At 37.2% G+C, this 21,658-nt stretch overlaps 1 protein-coding gene across 1 annotated transcript in view; it reads left to right on the forward strand.

The window, feature by feature from the left end:
• Positions 1 to 21,658, forward strand: part of BMT2 (base methyltransferase of 25S rRNA 2 homolog) — a 126,488-nt gene that overhangs the window by 12,971 nt on the left and 91,859 nt on the right. Inside the window, 2 exon segments of the mRNA XM_062208953.1 lie at positions 3,518 to 3,618; positions 3,620 to 3,660. Coding sequence (XP_062064937.1) covers positions 3,518 to 3,618; positions 3,620 to 3,660 — 142 coding nt within the window.

Genomic DNA, 21,658 nt, shown 5'->3' on the forward strand with positions numbered 1-21,658 from the left:
TTAAGTTGTACATGCTGTAGAGTATAAACTAAGGAATCTGACACAAAGGAAGCCTTTAATTTTAAACATAATTTTCCCAGAATGCATAGTATTATAGAACTTCTGTTTGTGTGATCACTATTAATAGCACAGGGAGTACATTTATGTGTTTATTATAATATGTACCTAATATTTGGCAGTTAAATGTAAAGTTCAAACAAAGCACTTTTTTTTTTTTTTGGATAAACATCTTATATTTTAATAAGATTTTGGGCAGTGGTAAATCAAATATTTTTGTATTTTTTAAACCTTTTATTTATTGAATGCAAATTTCATAGGTAGAACTTTAGGAACATAGTAGTTCTTCCCCCCATACCCACCCTTCCACCCCCACTTCTGTTCTACCACCTACTCCCTCTCCCATCCCATTCTTCATTAAGATTCATTTTAATTAATTTTATATACAGAAGACCAGCTCTATACTAAGTAAAGATTTCAACAGTTTGCACACACGCGCGCGCACACACACACACAGAACGTACAAAGTACTGTTTGAGAACAAGTTTTGCAGTTAATTCTCATAGTATAACTCATTAAGGACAGAGGTCCTACATGGGGAGTAGGTGCACAGTGACTTCTGTTAATTTAACAATTAATCTTATTTATGATGTCAGTGATTACCCAAGGCTCTTGTCATGAGCTGCCAAGGCTATGGAAGCCTTTTCTCACCACAGATTCCGTCAGTATTTAGACAAGACCATAAGCAAAGTCGAAGTTCTTCCTCCCTTCAGAGAAAAGTACATCCTTCACAAAGGACTTTCTAGAGTTGAAGATATCAATTCTCAGCAAAAAATTAAGCAACTTTAAGATTATATTAGTATCTAATCTGTTGGTAAATTCTTTTTTTTTAATCTTTTTTTTTAAAGATTTATTTATTTATTTGACAGGTAGAGTTACAGTGAGAAGGAGAGACAGAAAGGTCTTCCTTCCGTTGGTTCACTCCTCAAATGACTGCCATGGCCGGCGCTATGCCGATCCGAAGCCAGGAGCTTCTTCCTGGTCTCCCATGCGGGTGCAGGGGCCCAAGCACCTGGGCCATCCTCCACTGCCTTCCCGGGCCACAGCAGAGAGCTGGACTGGTAGAGGAGCAACCGGGACCAGAACCTGGTGCCCATAGGGGATGCCGGTGCTGCAGGCGGAGGATTAACCTAGTGAGCCACGGTGCCGGCCCCAGTAAATTCTTTTTTTTTTTTTTGACAGGCAGAGTGGACAGTGAGAGAGAGAGAGAGAGACAGAGAGAAAGGTCTTCCTTTGCCGTTGGTTCACCCTCTAATGGCCGCTGCGGCCAGCGCATTGCGCTGATCCGAACCCAGGAGCCAGGTGCTTCTCCTGGTCTCCCATGCAGGTGCAGGGCCCAAGGACCTGGGCCATAGCAGAGAGCTGGCCTGGAAGAGGGGCAACTGGGACTAGAACCTGGTGTGCCGGCGCCGCAGGCGGAGGATTAGCCTATTGAGCCGTGGCGCTGGCGCCGGCCCTGGTAAATTCTTAAATAGTGTTATAAACCACCAGAGATTTGTGAAGATCATTAATCAAAATATTTTGAAGGTTTTGCTCCCTATAATTGTATTTAGAGGCTTGATAAATAACTACATATGGAAAGATATTAATAAGACTAAGGAATTTTTATTTGAGAATGTAGAAAACTTTTGTTTTTAGCAGACATTTATTGCTGATTTACGTAATGTTAAAGCCCTGTCACTACACACATATTAATAAATAATGAAAATATTGGTGTTTACTTGCATAAGCCCCCGATAATTAAACTTTTCATACCTTTCATGCTTAAAATTCAAATACAAGCCAAGACTGAGATGGAAGCATAGTTATCTTAACTGAATAACATGTTTGTTTGTGTGTTTGTACTCTTCTTTCTTTAACACTAATATTTGGTTTTTAGCTCAGTACTCATTAAACTGTAAGCATAAAATAACCAATAACACAAAATAACCAAATTTTTCCCATTTAAGTAGATAAGTGTTGATTGTTACATGTAAAATATTTTAATTCCTTTCCTGTTTTTTTTAAAAAAAAAAAGATGGCCTGTGATGTGGCATAGCAGAAAGCTGCTGCCTGCTATGCCTGCATCTCATGTGGGTGCTGGGTGCTGGGTCCTGTCCCAACTAATCCACTTCCTATCCAACTCTGCTAATGGCCTGGGAAAGCAGCAGGGGATGGCCCAAGTGCTTGGGTCCCTTCACCTCTGTGGGAGAACTGGAAGAAATTCTGGGCTCTTGGCCCAGCCCTGGCCTTTGTGGACATTTTGGGAGTGAACTGGTGGATGGAAGATTTATCTCTGTCTCCCTCTCTCTCTCTGTAACTTTGCCTTCCAAATGAATAATTTTTTTTTTTATTTTAAAAGGAAATTCTTCAATGCTAATACTTAGTAGTCTTAAATGGAGAAAGAATTTTAATACAATTATTTCCAAATTTGGCTCTTCCATTTATATTTTTAAGTTTATTCTGTTACCAAATAATTGCCTACATTTCAGCAGGGGAGAATACCCAGTTCCTATGTTTACAGACATTGAATGAAGCCACTCTGATAATTTTTGTGTATTTTTCATCCATATGGTTGTGTTAATGTACTTTATTTGACCATAGCATTTTTTTTACCTTTCTTTATCAGTTTCTCACAGTGATGTCTCTGATTTCATATTAAATGTGATGAGTGACTTAATTTTTTTTAAGACTCCCAAATTTATTTTTTTTTGTATTTTTTAAAATTCATTTAATTTATACAAGTTGCAGCTTTAGGAACATAGTGATACTTCCTTTGCTCCTACTCATGCTCCATCCCTTCTTCCTCCTCCCTCTCCCATTCCCACTCTTAATTTTAAAAAGGTAGTGGCTGGCTAAATAATGCAGTCAGCTTACAGTTAGTTTTCATTCATAGCATTTTATAAATGAAAACTCAAAACTTTGGAGAGGCTTCCAAGGTACTTTCTTCAACATTTTTGCCAAAGCATTAAAATGTTTTAAGGTACAGTATGGCTAGAGCAAGTCCAAATATCTAATTAAATATTCATTTATGTACATAGTAATCTCACCTACCGACCTCTTTTTAAAATACAGTGAATGGATATATATGTAGAAATCCAAGAAAATAACAGGCAAGAAGCAGGCTTGTGTTTACTCTTTTCTTGCAAGGTCATTACTACCCACCATAGTATGAAAATTAATGCTAGGATGCCCAACCATAATTGTCCCCTACCAGCATGTCTGTGCTTAAGGAACTGATAACTTATATGTATCTACTTATTTTTAATGGTTTGTTTACCTTCAAATCTGTTTGATCATGAAATCATAATTAAAATGATGTATGCATTTATTTGCACAGAGGAGCTTTTAAATGTTTAAAACTTAATAAACTTTTATTTCATGATTTTGTTTATATTTTTAAATAATTTTAGAGTATGCTGATACTTTCAAGACTGACATGTTTTTAAGTAAAGTTGATTTTTTTTTTCCTTGTTTTTAGTGGGAGATTTTGATAAGATTTGGCGAGAACACTGTGAAGATGAGGAAACACTTTGTGAATATGCTGTTGCCATGAAAAATTTGGCAGATAATCATTGGGCAAAAAACTTGTGAGGGGGAAGGTCGTATTGAATGGTGTTGTAGGTGAGTGTTTTTATGAACAATTTCAGTTTTTAATGGATTGTTTAAACTCTTAAATCTTAGTAGTGTTCTGTTATGTGTAAAATGGAAAGTTAGAAGTATTTTGAAACACATGTCTTAAATGACTTCTTCCTCACTTTTCCTTTGTTTATTTCATTTATCTATTTTTAATCAAAATTTTTTTCTTTGATATTGAATTTTCTGTTTTTAACTTTTTAAAAAGTTGGTTTTAAGTACAGTGAAAACTAGTACACTTAAAATGTAAGAGATTTAATTCTTGACTCATCAGTAATAAGTTACAGAAATTTCAGTATCTATATTCAAATAAAATTAGTTGTCTAAAATTTAAAATTTTTAAATATCTTATTTTTAATCTTGAATTTTAAAAAAATTTTATTACATAAAAATTACACATACTTATGGGGTACCATGTGATGATTTGATGCATATATACATTGTATAATGTTCAAATCAGGGTTAACATATCTGCTCAAACATTTATTATTTCCTTATGGTGAAAATATCCTTTCACTTAGGTATTTTTAAAAAACAAATATATATAAAAAACATCATTGTTATCTGTGGCCACCTACTGTGCAGTAGAACACTGGAACTTTTTTCTCTCCTATCTGACTGTAAATTCTGTACCCATTAATTAACTTTTCTCCAGCCTCTTTCCATCTTTCTGTCCTCAGCCTCTAGTAACCATCATAAATCCTGAATTTTTTCAGGTGTTATTCAGTGTTTTCCAGCATTTACATTGACTTTGGATAATACTTATTTCCTCAATATATATTCTAATGTTGAAGCATCATAAAATGAAATAGATTCCCTCAATATGGTAAAATTTCAAGAAAGGGTAGGTATGTTGACTGAATTTAGATGAATTCTCAGAAAACAAGGCATTATCTTTTAGCATAAATAATAACTTTAATTTTAGGGTATATTTCACTTGTTTCTCATTAAAAATTTCTATTTTAATATCATTTAAAAGTATGTAATAGTGTATACATTTCATTTATTCAACCAGTGATCTAGAGAAAACTAGATGTTTAGTTCTTTCATTAATTACCTTAATAAATACTAGTGATTATATACTTTGCACCAGACACATTGTAAGTACCTGGAGTACAAAGTCAACCAAACACACAAAATACTTGTGTGCTTACATGGAGCTTACATGTTTTTGGGAATGAGAGGCAAATAAAAATACCTTAATTAAAAATATGGTCAGTCAGATAATGGTAAGTGCCATGAGAAAAATAAGGCAAGGAAAAGGAAAACAGTTTTAAATAGGATACAGGGAAAAGATCTGACTGAACTGATCTTCACGAAAGACAGGAAGGCAGTCCGAGAGCAAACCAGCTCTTCCAAGTACAAAGACCTTGAGGCAGAAGCATGCTGACAGATGTTGGCTGTTATTCTGAGTGAGATGGTAAATCATTGGATATTTTCACAAAAGGAATAACAGGATTTTATTAACGTTTACAATGTGTAAAAGAATTCTTGTGAATTAGAGCAAGTGTATAAAGTAAGGGAATCAGATAAAGATATTATGGCAGTAATCAAGGCAGAAAGTTTTGGTTTAGAGTATTCTATAAGAGTGAATCGATAGGACAGTGTACCAGAATTAATGCTCAAATAAGTATGACTTGAGGTGCATGTTTACATTGTGTGCTTAAGAGGATAGTAAGAAAGGAGTTGAAAATATGAGATGGGTGACAGCAGTGGATTGTGGAATCAAAGGAATTATGAAGTTGGGAAACTAAAGGAAGGAATCAGAATAATAGAAAAGGGATACTTGAGATTAAATAATTGATTTTATTTGCCTAGTTCTAAAGAGAAAATGGTTATAAATCTGTTTTACATTTTTATATTTTTTCCCTCAAACTATAGAAAACACAAAGTGAGTTGTACAACTCAACCAAACATTTCGCTTTTAACAGAAAGTAATATGTATAATCTAGTCAGGAAATCAGCACTATCGCTGTTTAATATCATCATTCTTGACTTCTAGCAATTTTGGGTTTTAAATTAGTATTCCTATATAGCAGGAAAGCCCTCAAACTTTATTTCTTAAATGACCTTTGCTACAGAGTTTTCCCATAGGAGCATTTGCGTATACTTCTGGTTTGTCTCATGAATCTGCCTCATATTTCACTCTTTGTTTTTCCCTGAACTTGTGTTTTATCAATAGTTGATGTATCTACATCTGTTCTAAAAAGATGTTTTTGGTCAAACTGCTGGAAAAAATTAATAAGAATTTAAATGAAACTGCTGTAAAGGAACAGTATAAGATATTATATATGCATTCTGTCTATATGTAATTTATTGTGGGAAGTAGTCCTAAGAGAAGTTATATAATGTCTTTAAACCTGAAACTAGGTTTGAGAAAAAAGCTTTAAAACAATATTGAATTTTGAAGCTTCAGTAATATATAATTTGAAAATGAGTTATTCATAATTTCTTTCTCTTGATAATTCAAAGACAGTGTCACTTTGGAAGCTAAAGTGGGTTTTAAATAATGTTGGACAAAAATTTGTTTTCAATTATACTTAAAATTTTATGTGAGGTAAGCCTTGCTTACATTACTCTGCTGCATTTTGTTGACTATTTGGGTGGAAGAATTCAATGTAGGATTTCCGTTAAATAATAATAAAATTCATAAGTAATATATTAAATATTTAAAAATAAAATCTAAAGGTATAGTAACACCTTCAGAAAAGGAAGTTCCTTTTAACTACACAAAGAGAAACATTCAAGATTCTATTTCCTGAAGTATGTGAAAGTAAATCACAGATAACAAGACATTTCATCTCTAAATCTGTCATCATGCATCTAAGAATAAGGAGATTCTTCTGCATAACCACAACACTATTATCACATTAAGATAATTAGCAGTAATTTTTTAATTTCCAAAATTGTATAACTCATAAATTCAGATTTTTCTTGCTATCCTCCAGATTATCCAATCATTTATAATTTTTCTTCAGTCAGGGTTCATGCGTTGCATTTGTTAGGTACATCTCTTTAGGTTCTTCTTGTTTTTGATTTCTATAACAGAATTTTTGGACAAATGTTAGTTGATTTGTAGAATATCTCACATTCTGAATTTTGCTGCTGTTGGTTCAAGGAAATTAATAACATTGGTCAAATATTCTATGTATCTTCACTAATTTTCCTTTTCTGGCCTTTCATTGTATCAGTTAATTACGGAGAGATGTATGTAAGATATAATTTTTCTATGTTTTTCTTTGTTACTTTTTTAGAGATAGCATTTTTCTGTTCTTATTCTGTGTTTTCATTTATTTGACTTACATTCACTATTTTTAAAGCAAATTTATAATAAAATCCTTATCTGCTTATTTTAACATGGTTTGTCTATATGTTTTTCTTTTGATTGGTTTTTCTTTTGGTTATAGGTGTAAGTGTTGATTTTCCCCAGAGGGCGATGCTGTTTTTTTCAACAAACAACTAGATTTAGAGACTGAACACTTTGAGTCCATGGATATTGAACAGAGCTGAAGCTGGATTACTTCTTTAGGTAGTTTCAGTTCACTTCTGGTTTGAGATGAAGTGAATCCTGTTCTTTGTATATTACAAATGCAAGCCTCTTGGCAGAATCTTGATACCTAAATATAAGGAAGAATGCGGAGATCTTTTTCTGCCTTTCATTCCCATTCCCAGCCTCTAGTACTAGTGCTGCTTTCACATCCTTGTATGAAGATCTGTGGGAAGAATCAGGAAGAGAATGAGAATTATCTTTGTTTTAATTTCTTAAGGATTTCAGTCTGTTGTAGTATCCAGGCATTCTTTAATATCTGTACTTGTTTGGTTTCCCTTTAATCTCTAAGTCTTGCTACTCTGAAAAGCTGGTCCTTTGCTGCTCACATACATACCATTTCAACAAAGGTGTACAGTAACTGGTCCTTTATCATTTAAGAAGAGTTTGATTCCTTTAGACCTCTTTGTATCCCAGCTATTTTGATTTCTTTTGAATATGTTGATTTTTAGATTGTATTTTCTTTCCTATTGACACCAGAACCAGGGGGCTGTTATTGTTTATATTCTGATCTGAAGCTGACTTTGTTTACTATGTTCAGGATTTATCTGATTGTTTTCTCAGAGTACCATTTAGCTGTTTTCTTAATTTTATTTATTTATTGTAAACTGAAAGTTGAGAGTAACAGGCTGGTTCAGGTCATATATTTTTGTAAAAGTATCTAATAGTTGAAACTGTATACCACATTGTAAATTCTCACTATCTCATATCTCAGTAAATTCTTACTGTTTCACCATTAGGGATGCTAAATATTGCCATTTGATTAAGATGGTACCTATGAAATCTTTCCATTATAAACATGTTTTTTCCTTTACAATTAACAAGTAATGTATGGAATGACATTTTGACTTGTGAATTAATTCTGCCTCCCAATAATCTTTCAACTAACGATTTTATTTCTGTTTCTTAAGTAATATTTGCAGTTGTAAATAATGAGTTTTTAAGTTGTATCACTCCTTGGCATGTATTAGGTAGCTGGCATTCTTCTGTAAAAAAGATGATTACTTGTGCTTCAGAAAAACTGGGTGAAATATATATACATGAGGGTACTTCAAAAACTTCATAGAAAAGTATATTTTGGTGCAACATTTCTAAAATACATACATAGTTTTTTATAATATACAATTTCCACGAACTTTTTGAAGTTCCCCCTCATATGCATAGATGTCAAAAATATTTTACACCAGAATAAGCCTGTCTTTTATTCCATTGTTCTCAAACTTTGTGAAGTGTTTTGGTAAATATAATTCTTTAATTGTTGATTTTCACAGTAAGTAATTGGTGTTATAGTCAGTTACAATTATGGCACGTATGGGCCATTTTCTACTGCTTTCCCAAGCCATCGCAGAGAGCTGGGTCAGATGTGGAACAGCCGGATCTCGGCATCATATGGGATGCCGGCGCTTCAAGCCAGGGCATTAAGCCACTGCGCCAAAGGCCGGCCCCAAGTCAGTCGTCTTTAAAACTTTGTTGCAAAAACAAAAACAAAACAAAAACTTTGTTGCAGTATCACTGTACCCTTTTAAGTTTTTATTTATTATATTTTTTCCATAAGTCATTGACATTTTCCTTTTTTTTTTAAGGGTGGCCTTAGGCAGGCAACAGCTGAGGGTAGGTGTGGTTTTTTTGTTTTGTTTTGTTTTTGTTTTTTTTTTTTTTTTTTTTTTGACAGGCAGAGTGGATAGTGACAGAGAGACAGAGAGAAAGGTCTTCCTTTTTGCCGTTGGTTCACCCTCCAATGGCCGCTGCGGCCGGCACATCTCTCTGATCCAAAGCCAGGAGCCAAGTACTTCTCCTGGTCTTCCATGCAGGTACAGGGCCCAAGGACTTGGGCCATCCTCCACTGCCTTCCCGGGCCATAGCAGAGAGCTGGCCTGGAAGAGGGGCAACTGGGATAGAATCCAGCGCCCCAACCGGGACTAGAACCCGGTGTGCTGGCACCGCAAGGCGGAGGATTAGCCTGTTAAGCCACGGCGCCGGCTGAGGGTAGGTTTTACAGGGTGAAGTGTTTTTACTATATCATCCCTTTTTGGTGCTTGATATTTTTTGTGTTTTGTTTTTGTTTTTTAGATTTATTTTTATTTATTTGAAAGGCAGAGGTATGGAGAGAGAGATCTTTCATTTGCTGGTTCACTCCTCAAAGGACCGCAGAATGGTCAGAGGTGGGCCAGGCCAAAGCCAAGAGCCTGGAGCTTCTTCCTAGTCTTCCACATGGGTGCAGGGCCTCAAGCACTTGGGCTGTCCTCTGCTGCTTTCCCATGTGCATTATTGGGAAGCTGGATTGGAAGTGAAACAGCCTGGACTGGAATCGGTGCCCATATGGGATGCTGGTGCTTCAGGTAGCTGCTTAATGCACTGTGCCACTTTCTTGCTATCTAATATAAAGTGAATCTTTACCTTCTCTTCCTATTTTTTTAGAAGTCCTAGTTTCTGGCCGGCGCCGCGGCTCACTAGGCTAATCCTCCGCCTTGCGGCGCCGGCACACCAGGTTCTAGTCCCGGTCGGGGCACCGATCCTGTCCCGGTTGCCCCTCTTCCAGGCCAGCTCTCTGCTGTGGCCAGGGAGTGCAGTGGAGGATGGCCCAAGTGCTTGGGCCCTGCACCCCATGGGAGACCAGGATAAGCCCCTGGCTCCTGCCATTGGATCAGCGCAGTGCGCCGGCCGCAGCGCGCCAGCCGCGGCGGCCATTGGAGGGTGAACCAACGGCAAAAGGAAGACCTTTCTCTCTGTCTCTCTCTCACTGTCCACTCTGCCTGTCAAAAATTTAAAAAAAAAAAAAAGAAGTCCTAGTTTCTTTTTGTAGGAAATGACATTTAGAAAGTAGTATCTGGGCACTAAGTGTACTATTGGGTGTCTTGTCCTCTTAGTGTTTTTGATAAAGAGAATTAGAAAAACAAAAAGACACACAGGGACTTCAAAAAGCTCATGGAAAATGGAATTAAAGGTAAGTGTATTTTGGGATAAAAATTTTTGAAATCCATATGTAGTCTTTTAATAGACTTCCTATGAACTTTTTTGAAGATCCTTCCTATATGTGTCTGTACATAGTGTAGTCTTAAATTTATGTGAGAAATATAAGGTACAAATGGAAAAAATATAAGGTACATCTGAAAAAATCTAAAATGCAAAATTCTTTGAGAGCCAACATGCTGCCACAAGTGAAAATTCCACACCATGCCTGTTTCATGCACAAAATTGCTAAAACCATTGTAGAAAACTAACTTAAGGTATAAATGAATTTTGTGTTTATATTTGAGCCCTATCCCTGAGATATCTCAGTGGGTATTTGCAGATATTCCAAAACTGAATAGATATGTTTTATAATTTTCATTGTAGAGATCTTTTCAGTTCTTTGGTTAGTTCTATGCCTAAATATTTGATTTTTTTTTTTCTTGCTATTGTGAATGGGATCTGTTTCTTGATTTCTCTTTCAGTGAGTTCATTGGTGGTATATAAAAATGCTCATGTTTTTAGTATGTTGATGTTGTAATCTGTGACTTTATTGAATTAGCAGTTTTAACAGTTTTTTGATAGAATGTTAATTTTTTCTATGCTCAGATTCTTTTTGTCAAGTCCTCTAATTTTGCGTTTGATTTCTTGTTTTTCTAAATCCTTGAGGTGCATCATTAGCACATTTATTTGAGATCTGTTTTTAATGTGTGCACTTATTGTTGTAAAGTTCTCATACTACTATTGTATTGGAGTCTATTTCTCCCTTTGGGTCTAATCTAATAGATTTGCTATATATAATCTGGGTAGCATTGCATTGGATGCATAAGTTAGGGTTGTATCTTCTGGCTGAATCAGTATCAATATATGATGTCCTTCTTTCTCGCTTTTTACAGTTAGTGATTTAAAGTTTGTTTCATGTGATAGGAGTTCTTGCTTTCCATTTCCCCCTCCTTCACAATGAGTATCTTTACTTGTGAAAACATGTTTCTGGTGACAACATGTAGTTCCATGATCTTTTTTTATTCATTTAGCTGACCTATATCTTTTGATTGGGGAATTTAATCCATTTACATTTCAGGCTAGTATTGATAGATAAGATCTAACCCCTATCATTTTGTTGATTGGTTCTGTTAGTGAAGTTGGTAGTGTCGTGTGTTTTCATGATGTTTACTTCAGTGTGGGACTCTCTAGAATTTCTTGTAAGGCTGGTCTCTGGTTATGAATTTGCTCAGTTTTTGTTTGTCAGGGAAAAAATGCTTTATTTCACCTTCACATGTAAAGGATAGCTTCATTAGATTTACTATCCTTGGTTGAAAGTTTTTTTTTTATTATATATTTTTAAAGAGTTATTTATTTATTTGAAGGGCAGAGTTAGAGGGAGAGGCAAAGAGAGATAGAGAGAAATCTTATATCCACTGCTTCACTTCCCACATAGCCACAATGACAAGGGCTGGGCTATACCAAAGTCAGGAGCCAGAAGCTTCATCTGAGTCTCCCATGTGGGTCCAGGGTCCCAAGTACTTGGGCCATCTTTCACTGCTCTCCTAGGCACATCAGCAAGGAGCTGGATGGGAAGTGGAGCAGCCAGGACTCAAACTGGCACCAATATGAAATGCCGGTGCTCAAGGTGTTGGCTTAACCTGATACACCACATCGCTGGCTTCAGAAGTTTTTTTGGTTCAAGACCTTAAATAGGCTGGCGCCGCAGCTCAATAGACTAATCCTCCACCTGCGGCACCGGCACACCGGGTTCTAGTGCCGGTCGGGGCGCCAGATTCTGTCCCGGTTGCTCCTCTTCCAGTCCAGCTCTCTGCTGTGGCCCGGGAGTGCAGTGGAGGATGGCCCAAGTGCTTGGGCCCTGCACCCGCATGGGAGACCAGGAGAAGCACCTGGCTCCCGGCTTTGGATCCGCGCAGTGCACCTGCTGCAGCGGCCATTGTGGGGTGAACCAATGGAAAAGGAAGACCTTTCTCTCTGTCTCTCTCACTGTCCACTCTGCCTGTCCAAAAAAAAAAAAAAAAAAAGACCTTGAATATATTATCTCACTCTCTTCTGGCCTGTAGAGTTTCTGCTAAGAAGTCTGCTGCTGGCCAGCGCTGCGGCTGACTAGGCTAATCCTCCGCCTGCGGCGCCAGTACCCCGGGTTCTAGTCCCGGTTGGGGCGCTGGATTCTGTCCCAGTAGCTCCCCTTCCAGTCCAGCTCTGTGGCCTGGGAGGTCAGTGGAGGATGGCCCAGGTCCTTGGGCCCTGCACCCACATGGGAGACCAGGAGGAGGCACCTGGCTCCTGGCTTTGGATAGATGCGGCGCATCGGCCGCAACGCGCTGGCCGTAGCGGCCACTTGGGGGGTAAGCCAACGGAAAAAGGAAGACCTTTCTGTCTGTCTCTCTCTCACTGTCTAACTCTCCCTGTTAAAAAAAAAAAAAAAAAACAATAACAACAACAACAAAAAAACATAAAGTCTGCTGCTAGTCTTGCTAGTCTTTTTTTTTTTTTAATATGTAACTTGACACTTTTATTGTCTTTTAGCATTCCCTCCTTGTTCTTAACATTTACCAATTTGATTACAATATGCTTTGAAGGAGTTCTTTTTTTGAATTTCTCATTCATGTCATCTATTTTTTTCCTCATTCTTTTAAACTATATATTATCTTATGTTGCATTTGGTTTCTTTAGGATTATTATTTTGAATTATTTTTCTGGCTTTTCATGAATTTCAGATCAGGATCTGTTTCTGGAAAACAGCTGTATCCTGTACCAGTGTCATACTTACGTGCTTCTTCGTGTTTCCTGTGTTTCTGTGTTGATGTCTGTGCGTGTAGTATTATCATCCTTTCTCTATGGAGTATGTTTTGTTGGAAATAAGTTTTTGCTTAGATGGAATGCAGGCTATCAAGTGCCTGCTGCTTTGATGTTGGTTCTAGATTAGCCCAGAATTGTCACCTCTGAGTGATTTCTTTAGCTTTAATCAATGTCAGCAGTGTCTATGAGTGCCACAGTTGCATAGTCTGCAGCAGTTTGTAGAGGTTTCCATGTAGGGATTGTAGGGATTTGTATGTAAGGCTTTGTGTGACTTTGAAGGGGTTGTGGGCATCCCTAAGATATGTGTCTTCAGTCCCCAAACATTAGGGTATCAATAGCAGTAGGGTTTCCTTTAGTCTAGAACTTTGTTCTTGGTGCTGAGGAACCCAGACAGAGTGGCCTGTCCCCTTACCCATTGGGCAACCCTGCATGATGCTGTGACTTGTGGAACCAATAGTTGTGGCTCTAGGACTATGTGATGTGGGTGAGACCTTCCCCAGGTCTTTCTGGGTGATTATCACTGTGGTTGGAGCTTACAGCACCAAAAACACTAATCTCAGAACTGGAAAATACAAAGGGAACCTACAAGTGACTACCAGATCTACTGGGGATTTTGCACTATCTGGTCTAAGTCCAGAGAGGTGGAATGCAGATAGGTTCTTTCCTAAATCCTGTAGGGTAGAATCTGGTGAATCTGAAGAATCTAGTACTAATAGTCACAAATTTGTTTCCATGGGATGGAGTGGGATTGTTTCCAGGTCTTACATATTGAGAACCAGTTTTGTTAGGGATTGTGGACTGGCAGCCACAGCTTAAAGCAGTGGAATATAGAGAAGGCTCTCCAGGTACTGCAGATGAATATAAGTTACTCCAGAGATTGCAGAACCAAAATCAGCAGTCTCAGATCTGCAAGGAACAGAAGGAACAGCTGTTAGTTTCTACATGGCATGCAAGGGTGATGCTAGGGCTTGTGCACCCAACACCTAGGACTATGAGGTAGGAAATACAGAAGGGCCTTCCTCAGGTCTGGTCCTCATGGGTTCTTTTTGGGTATGGGCTGGTGCTATCCTGAAGAAGCTGAGGGGAGCGTCCCTGGATTATGCAGAGTGAATGATTGTGGCTCTGGGACTGGTGCCCAGAATTCCCACAGCTGCAGGGTGCAGGTGGTCTGCTCTCTGCCCTTGGAAGATGCCCCATCTCTGCCCTTTGTGGCTTCTGGTAGCAGCAGATTGGAGTCTGGCACTTTGGGTAAGGGAGGCAGTATGGGTTCCTTTTTCAGAGGAAAATAGTCACTCAGACCCCAGTCAACTCTGTTGGCTGGATTTGAATTCAGTGAAGACTGTGAAATTCTTCTGAAGTTAGGGTCGCCAGTCCCTGGTGGCTGTGGACCTTCTTAGCTTTCCCTGGTAAGATGGCATCCCCTGGCCAGGAGCTGGTGATGTAGAAACTGCGGTGGTGGTATATTTGTTTTCTGTCACTTCTTGCTGTTTTAGCACCTTGCTACTGAAAATTTCTCTTAATCAGTCCCCTGGAAACACAGTCTTTCCTTCATTGTTTTGGTATTTTTCTGTGGCTAAGGGGAGTGAGACTTCTATTTAGCCATCTTAGAATTTTCTTCTGCCCTTTGCCTTTGCCTTTATTTATTGTCTTTTGTCTTGTAGGTTTTGTTTTGCAGAAGGTTTGTTTTTGCAAAATCAGACAAATCAGTCTTCTTTATTACTTCTAGATTTTGATTATCTTAGAAAAGCTTTCCTGATTCCTATACTATAGGAGTTTCTATTCATTATTCACTCCTGTTTTCTTCTAGTATTTATATGATTTACATTTAGATCTCTGACCTGTTTGGAATTCAAATCTATTGTTTGTTGTAAAGCATTGATCTAATTATTTCCTCTGGTTACACATTTCCCAACACTGTAGTGATGTCCTGTAGCATCTGCCTTCCACACATACACACATATGTACACCATTCTTCTTTCTCTGGGTATTCTTACTGGTTGTGGATTTCTCCATATGTACATAAAAATATTAGAGGGAGAGAAAATACACACATGATTTCATGCAAACTAAATTTTAAAAATGTTATTACAGTGACATTAGTTTTATTACAAACTGAAAAAAATGGGCACCTTTTGTAATGTTGAGTCAACCTATCCATGGAAAAGATACAGTTTTACATTTGTTCTATTCTACCTTTTTTTTTTTTTTTTTGAGATTATTTATTTGAAAGGCAGAATTGCAGAGAGGCAGAGACAGAGGTCTCCCATCGTGGCCTACTCCTACAAATGGCTGCAATGGACCCTGCCAGGCTGATCGAAACCAGGAGCTAGGAGCTTTTCTCTGGGTCTCCCACGTGGCTGCAGGGGCCTAAGTACTTGGGCCATCCTCTGCTCCTTTCAAAGGCCACAACAGAGAGCCGGATTAGAAGAGGAGCAGTCAGGATTCGAACTGGTGCCCATATGGGATGTTAGCACTGCAGGCAGGAGGCTTTAACCACCACGCCACAGCACTTGCCCCTGTTGTATTCTATTTTTGAGTCATAGTATTGTGAGGGTTTCTGTATGAGGGTACTTCAGAAAGTTGATGGCTAGATGGAATTCAAAGGTGAATTTATTTTGGTGCAAAATGTTTTGGAATCCATGCATAATTTTCCTAATACAAATTTTCCATGGACTTTTTAAAGACAAAAAAATGTGGTGATTATTTGCATTTCTTGTGTTTATTACTAGGTATCTTTTTTGTTGTTGTTGTTGTTAATGTGATCTTCCTTTCCATTATATACAAGTATTCTATTTAGAAGAATCCTTTGGATTTTTATGTTTTATATCCTGTCATTGTAATTAATTCCATTGTTTGTTTAGTTTATGGTTGATTCCTTTGGGTTGTCTGGATGTCCATCAATCATATGTGAATGCACAGTGTTATTTCTTCCTCTCCACTTCATTTGGCTAAATCCTTTTGTCTGTTGCAGAGCTGTGCTTTACTCATTTCACGGTAATTTATATGGGTTTGGTGCAAATGGGGATATCTTTAGCTATTTGGTATGTGGTCATGGGTTGATTTAGTATGAGGGAATTATTAGCTAGCTATACAAGAGTTATATAAAAGAAGTGGCTGGCTTGCATATGAGAAGGTGCTCTTAGATTAAGTTGTCTACTCTCTTCAAGAAATAACCCTAGGAGGAGGAGGAGGGGTGAAGGGTCTTTAAATGAACTGCCCCCCATTCTCTCAAGACCTCAAAGCATAAGGTACAGAAAACTTAAAAAAAAAAAAAATCAGTAATACAAGGGTTGCCTAGTTTTTTGAATACTTGGAATTCCTCATTGGACTGGCTTTTTGGTGAAGTAACCCTGATCATTCTCTATTTCATATATGGGTTTTGGTTTTATTTAAACTTTTCATTTCTTTTTTTTTTAAATATTAATTTATTTGAAAGTCAGAGTTACACAGAGAGAGAAGAAAAGAAAGAGAGAAAGAGAGAGAGAGGACTTCCATCTGCTGGTTCACTCCCCAATTAGCCACAACAGCCGGAGCTGTGCTGATCTGAAGCCAGGAGCCAGGTCTCCCATGCAGGTGCAGGGCCATTTTTTACTGCTTTCCCAGGCTATTACTGAGAGCTGGATCTGAAGTGGAGCAGCAGCTGGGACTTGAACCGGAGTCCATATGGAATGCCAGCACTGCAGGCAGCAGCTTTACCCGCTATGCCACAGTGCCGGCCCCAATTAAACTTTTCATTTCTACCAGAGTCAAATTTAATAAATGTTCCTGTATTTCTATATACTATATTTAGAATGTTTTCCTATAAAAAAAGTTATGTAGATTAAAGAAACGGTATTTTTGGTCTTGTTTTGTCCTAAAGGTTATTTCTTCCTCCTTTCTTTTGCTTTACTTTCTCTAATCTTTTGAGTTAGATGTCAGTTTTATTCATTTTTATTCCTCTATTTGTGTTGATATAAATTTAAAAGCATCTCAGGTAATCATTTTAGTTGCATTCCTTAAATTCTGATGGGGAGTACTTTGTATGGTTCTAGAAATTTGTAATTTTATTAGTATTTCCTCATTGGCTTCAGAGTTATTTAATGTATTTTTTTTTTTTTTTTTAGTTTGCAGGTAGAATGGAATTTTTTGTTTTAATATTCAAATTTTATTTTTTGGTGATTGCATAATTTTCCTGTATTGTTTTTCTTTTATGACTTAATACATGTATATGATAATTTTTGTGAAACTCTATGAGCACTTGAAAAGAAGCAATACTCTATTCAAGTGCTACATCTTTTAACAATAAGATAAGCCTTAATATATTCTTTAGGACTTCTGTAATTTTAATTATTTTTCATTCATTTGATTGAGTTAAATTCCTTATTGTTGTGTGTCTGTTTCACCATGCATCTCACAGAATTTTGTTTTGTAATATGGCTGCTGTGATAAATGGCACATAAATATTCATAACTATTCTATCTTCATTGGCGGTTGTGGGCTTCAGCATTATAAAGTGTCCTTTTGTATTCAGATAATGCTTTTTATTTGTTACCAGTCTCTTCACCAATATTTCTCAATCACCTATGGTTATTCATCTTCCAGTAGATTTCTTTTGAAAAAGCTTTCAATTATGATGTTTCCCGAGTTCTTGCTTAAGAATAACTTAATAGTTTTGTAACAAGATGCACAGCTTGCTTGGATATAAAATTCTTGACTCGGGGCTGGTGGTGTGGCACAGCGAGTGAAACTGCCGCCTGCAGTGCCGGCATCCCATGTGGGCACTGGTTCAAGTCCCAGCTACTCCACTTCCGATCCAACTCTCTGCTATGGCCTGGGAAAGCAGTAGAAGATGGCCCAAATGCTTGGGCCACTGCATCTGCATGGGAGACCAGGAGGAGGAAGCTCCTGTCTCCTGGCTTCAGATCGGCACAACTCCAGCCATTGCAGCCAATTGGGGAGTGAACCAGCGGATCGAAGACCTCTCTCTATCTCTCTACCTTCTCTCTCTGGGTAACTTTGAAATAAATAAATAAATAAATCTTTAAAAAAATAAAATTCTTGACTCAGTTTCTGAAAAACTATTTCTGTATTTTGTCTTATTTTGAATCTCCACTACCCGTTCTCCTTCCCATATCCTTTTCCCACTGGACACTACCAAACTATTTAGGAATCAGTTGCCAAAATCCTTAGACTTGTACTCCAGAATACTTCAGTATACTTCTGCATAACCACAAGTATTACATTCAAATTTGACATTGATGTAACACTCTTTACTAATATGCAGTCCAAAATCAAATTCTCCACTTTTCATTGTAAGATATATGTGGGTGTTGTTTGGGATTAGAATCCCATCAGGGATAGCTCATTGCACTTAGTTGTTTATCATCTTTAATCTCTTAATTTAGAAAAATTCTCTACCATATTTATTTGGAATTTATGACATAGCTCTATTTTTGTTTTTTTAAAATTTTTTTAAAAAATTTATTTGAAAGGCAGAGTTTCAGAGAGAGGTCTTCTGTCTGCTGGTTCACTCCAGATGGCCACAGTGGCCTAGGCTGAGCCAGGCCAAAGCCAGAAACCAAGAGCTTCTTCCAGGTCTCCCACATGGGTACAGGGGCCTAAGTACTTGGGCCATCTTCTGCTGCTTTCCCAGGTATGTTAGGGAGCTGAGTTGGTAGTGAAGCAACTGGGAATTGAACCCGTGTCCAGTTGGGATGTCAGCAGCACAGGTGAGATTTTACCTAGACACCACAATTCTGGCCCTGTGTCCCTTTTGTTTAAGTTAGAATTTTATAAACTGTTTCTCAGTTTGGATTTGTGTGATTGTTTTTGTGATTGCATTCAAGGTAAGCATTATTAACATGGATATTACATAAGTAATTTTGTGTGCTTTTAAATGTAGTACATCAGACTTACATATTATCTACTCCAAGTTTTTCTTTTAAATAGATTCTATTTTTAAAGCAGTGAGTTCACAATAACATGAGTAGAAAGTATGGAGTTCTTACATATACCCTGTTCTCCCACATGCATAGCCTCCCCCACTGTCAATGTCTTGCACCAGAGTGGTACATTTATTACATTTGTTGAACTTACATTGACATATTTATTATCACCTGAAGTCTGTGATTTACATTAGAATTCATTTTTGGTGTTGTGCATTCTGAGTTTTGAAAACGTGTATGGTAATATATGTCTAACATTATGGTATTATGCAGAGTATTTTCACTGCCCTAAAAATCTTCTTTCATACCTTCCAGCATTTACTGATTTTATTACTGTCTTCATAGTTTGCTTCTTCCAGAATGTCATATAATTGAAACCACACAGTCTGTGGCTTTTTCAGATTGGCCTCTTTCAATTAGTAATATGTATTTGAGATTCCATCAAGATGTTTCATGTCTTATAGCAGCTTTGACTATGAAATTTATATTCAGGTTTTTGTATAGATAAATTTTCATCTCATTTGGATAGACAGCAAGAAGCATGATTATTGGGTTGGATGTTAAAAGTATGTTTAGTTTCGTTTAACACTGCCTGTGTCTTTGAAAGTGACCAAATGACCATACCAGTTTGCATTACTACTAGCAGTGATTTTTTTTTTTTTTTTTTTTTTTTGGTCATACCATATTCTGGCACATTTGATAAAGTTAGTGTTCTAGATTTTGGCCTTTCTCCTGGGTGCGTAATGGTACTTCATTGTTGTTTTAATTTGCTTTTCTTAGTAACATGATGTAGAATATATGTTTATATGCTAATTTTTTGAAGATTTATTCATTTATTTTAAAGGCAGAGAGAAAGAGAGGAAGAGACAGTGAGAAATCTTCCATCTGACCAGAGCTGGGCCAGGCAGAAGCCAGGAGCCAGAAACTCCATCTAGGTCTCCAATATGGGGCAGGGACCCAAGGACCTGGGTCATTTTTCATTGCTTTAACAAACACATTAGTAAGGAGCTGGATCGGAAGTGGAGCAGCCGGGACTCTGTGCTTATATGGGATGCTTGTGTTACATGCAGTGGCTTAACCTACTGCAACACAATGCCGGCCCCTCATATGCTTATTTGACAACTGTATTATCTTCGTTGGTGAGTTGTCTGTTCATATCTTTTACCTTTTTTAATTGGGTCATTTTCATATTGAATTTTAAGAGTTATATATTTTGGATAAGCATTCTTTTATCATATGAGTGTCTTTTATAAATAGTTTCTTCCTGTCTGTATCTTAAATCTTTATTTTCATGATGGTGTCTTTCACAGAGTAGAAAAGTTTAATTTTACTGAAGTCCAGCTTATTGAATCTTTCTTTGGGTAATGCTATAAGTATTGTATCTCAAAATTATCACATCAAGGGCCATCCAGATTTTCTCCTGTGTTATTCTGCAGGTAGGCAACAGATGATGGTTCTGCTTGGGTTCCTGCCACCCATATTGGAGACCCAGGTTGAATTCCTGGATACTGGCTTCAGCCTGTCTAGCCTAGCTGTTGTAGACTGTTTGGGAAGTGAACTAGCTGGCGGAAGGTCTCTCTTCTGTTGCTCTGCCTTTCAAATTAATAAACATCTTCTAAATATTTGTTCTTTTGTGTTTTACATTTAGGTCTGTCATCCATTTTTGGGAATGGTATAAGATCTGTGTCTCAATTCAGTTTTTTTTTTTTTACTTGTAGATGTCCAGTTGTCCCAGTACAACTTCTTGAAAATGTTTTCCTTTGTCAAAGATCAGGTGACTCTATGAATATTGTTATATGTCTTTATCTGTGCTTTCTATTCTTTTCCATTGATCTATTCACCTATTTTTTTTGCTGGTTCCATATTGCTTTTTTGTAGCTTTATAGTAAGTTTTGAAAACAATAATGTTAGTCCTCAAACTGATTCTTCTACAATATTATGTTGGCTGTTCTGGGTCTTTGCCTCTGCTTATGTGATAGTTAATGTTGTGTGTTAGGGAGTGTTAGTGAATATTAGTCACAACTTAACTGGATCACAGGGTGCCCAGAAATTTGGCTAAATGTTATTTCTAGATGTATCTGTGAAGGTAGTTCTGGATGAGATTAACATTTGAATTGGTATAGGGAGTGAAGCACATTGTTTTCCTCAATGTGAATAGGCATTATTTAATCCAGTGAATGCCTGCATAGAACAGAAAGCTGGATAAAGTGAAAACTTGTTCTCTCTCTTCTGCCTGACTGCTTGAGCTGAAACATCAGTCATCTCTTCCCCTCTGGGATGTACACCATTGACTCCTCTTGGCTCTCAAGCCTTTGAACATGAACTGGAACTGCATCACCAGCTTTCCTGGTCCTTCAGATATGAATATATCCTGTTCTGTTTTTCTGAAGAACCCTAATAAATCACATAAACTTTTGAATCAGTTTATTAATATCCACAACATAACTTTCCAGGACTTTGGATTGTGTTGAATCTGTCGATAAAGTTGAGAAGGACATGACATTTGGCAATATTGAATCTCTGAGTCTCCATGAACATAGACTGTCTCACTGTTTGTTTAGCTCTTTAACTTTTAATTTCAGATTTGAAGTGTTCTTTCATATCTGCAGTTGTTTACAAAGTGATTTATAATTAACATTGAAATGTTCAAGTTTTCTTCTGTTTTGTGACTTTTTTGTGATTCTGAGAATTTTTAGTCACTGAAAAGTCAATAGTTGCCTGGGTTTATTAGTGTTTGTTTTATGTACTTTCTCTATTTGAG

This window comes from Lepus europaeus, chromosome 1 (assembly GCF_033115175.1).
Source record: "Lepus europaeus isolate LE1 chromosome 1, mLepTim1.pri, whole genome shotgun sequence".
Taxonomy (NCBI): domain Eukaryota; kingdom Metazoa; phylum Chordata; class Mammalia; order Lagomorpha; family Leporidae; genus Lepus; species Lepus europaeus.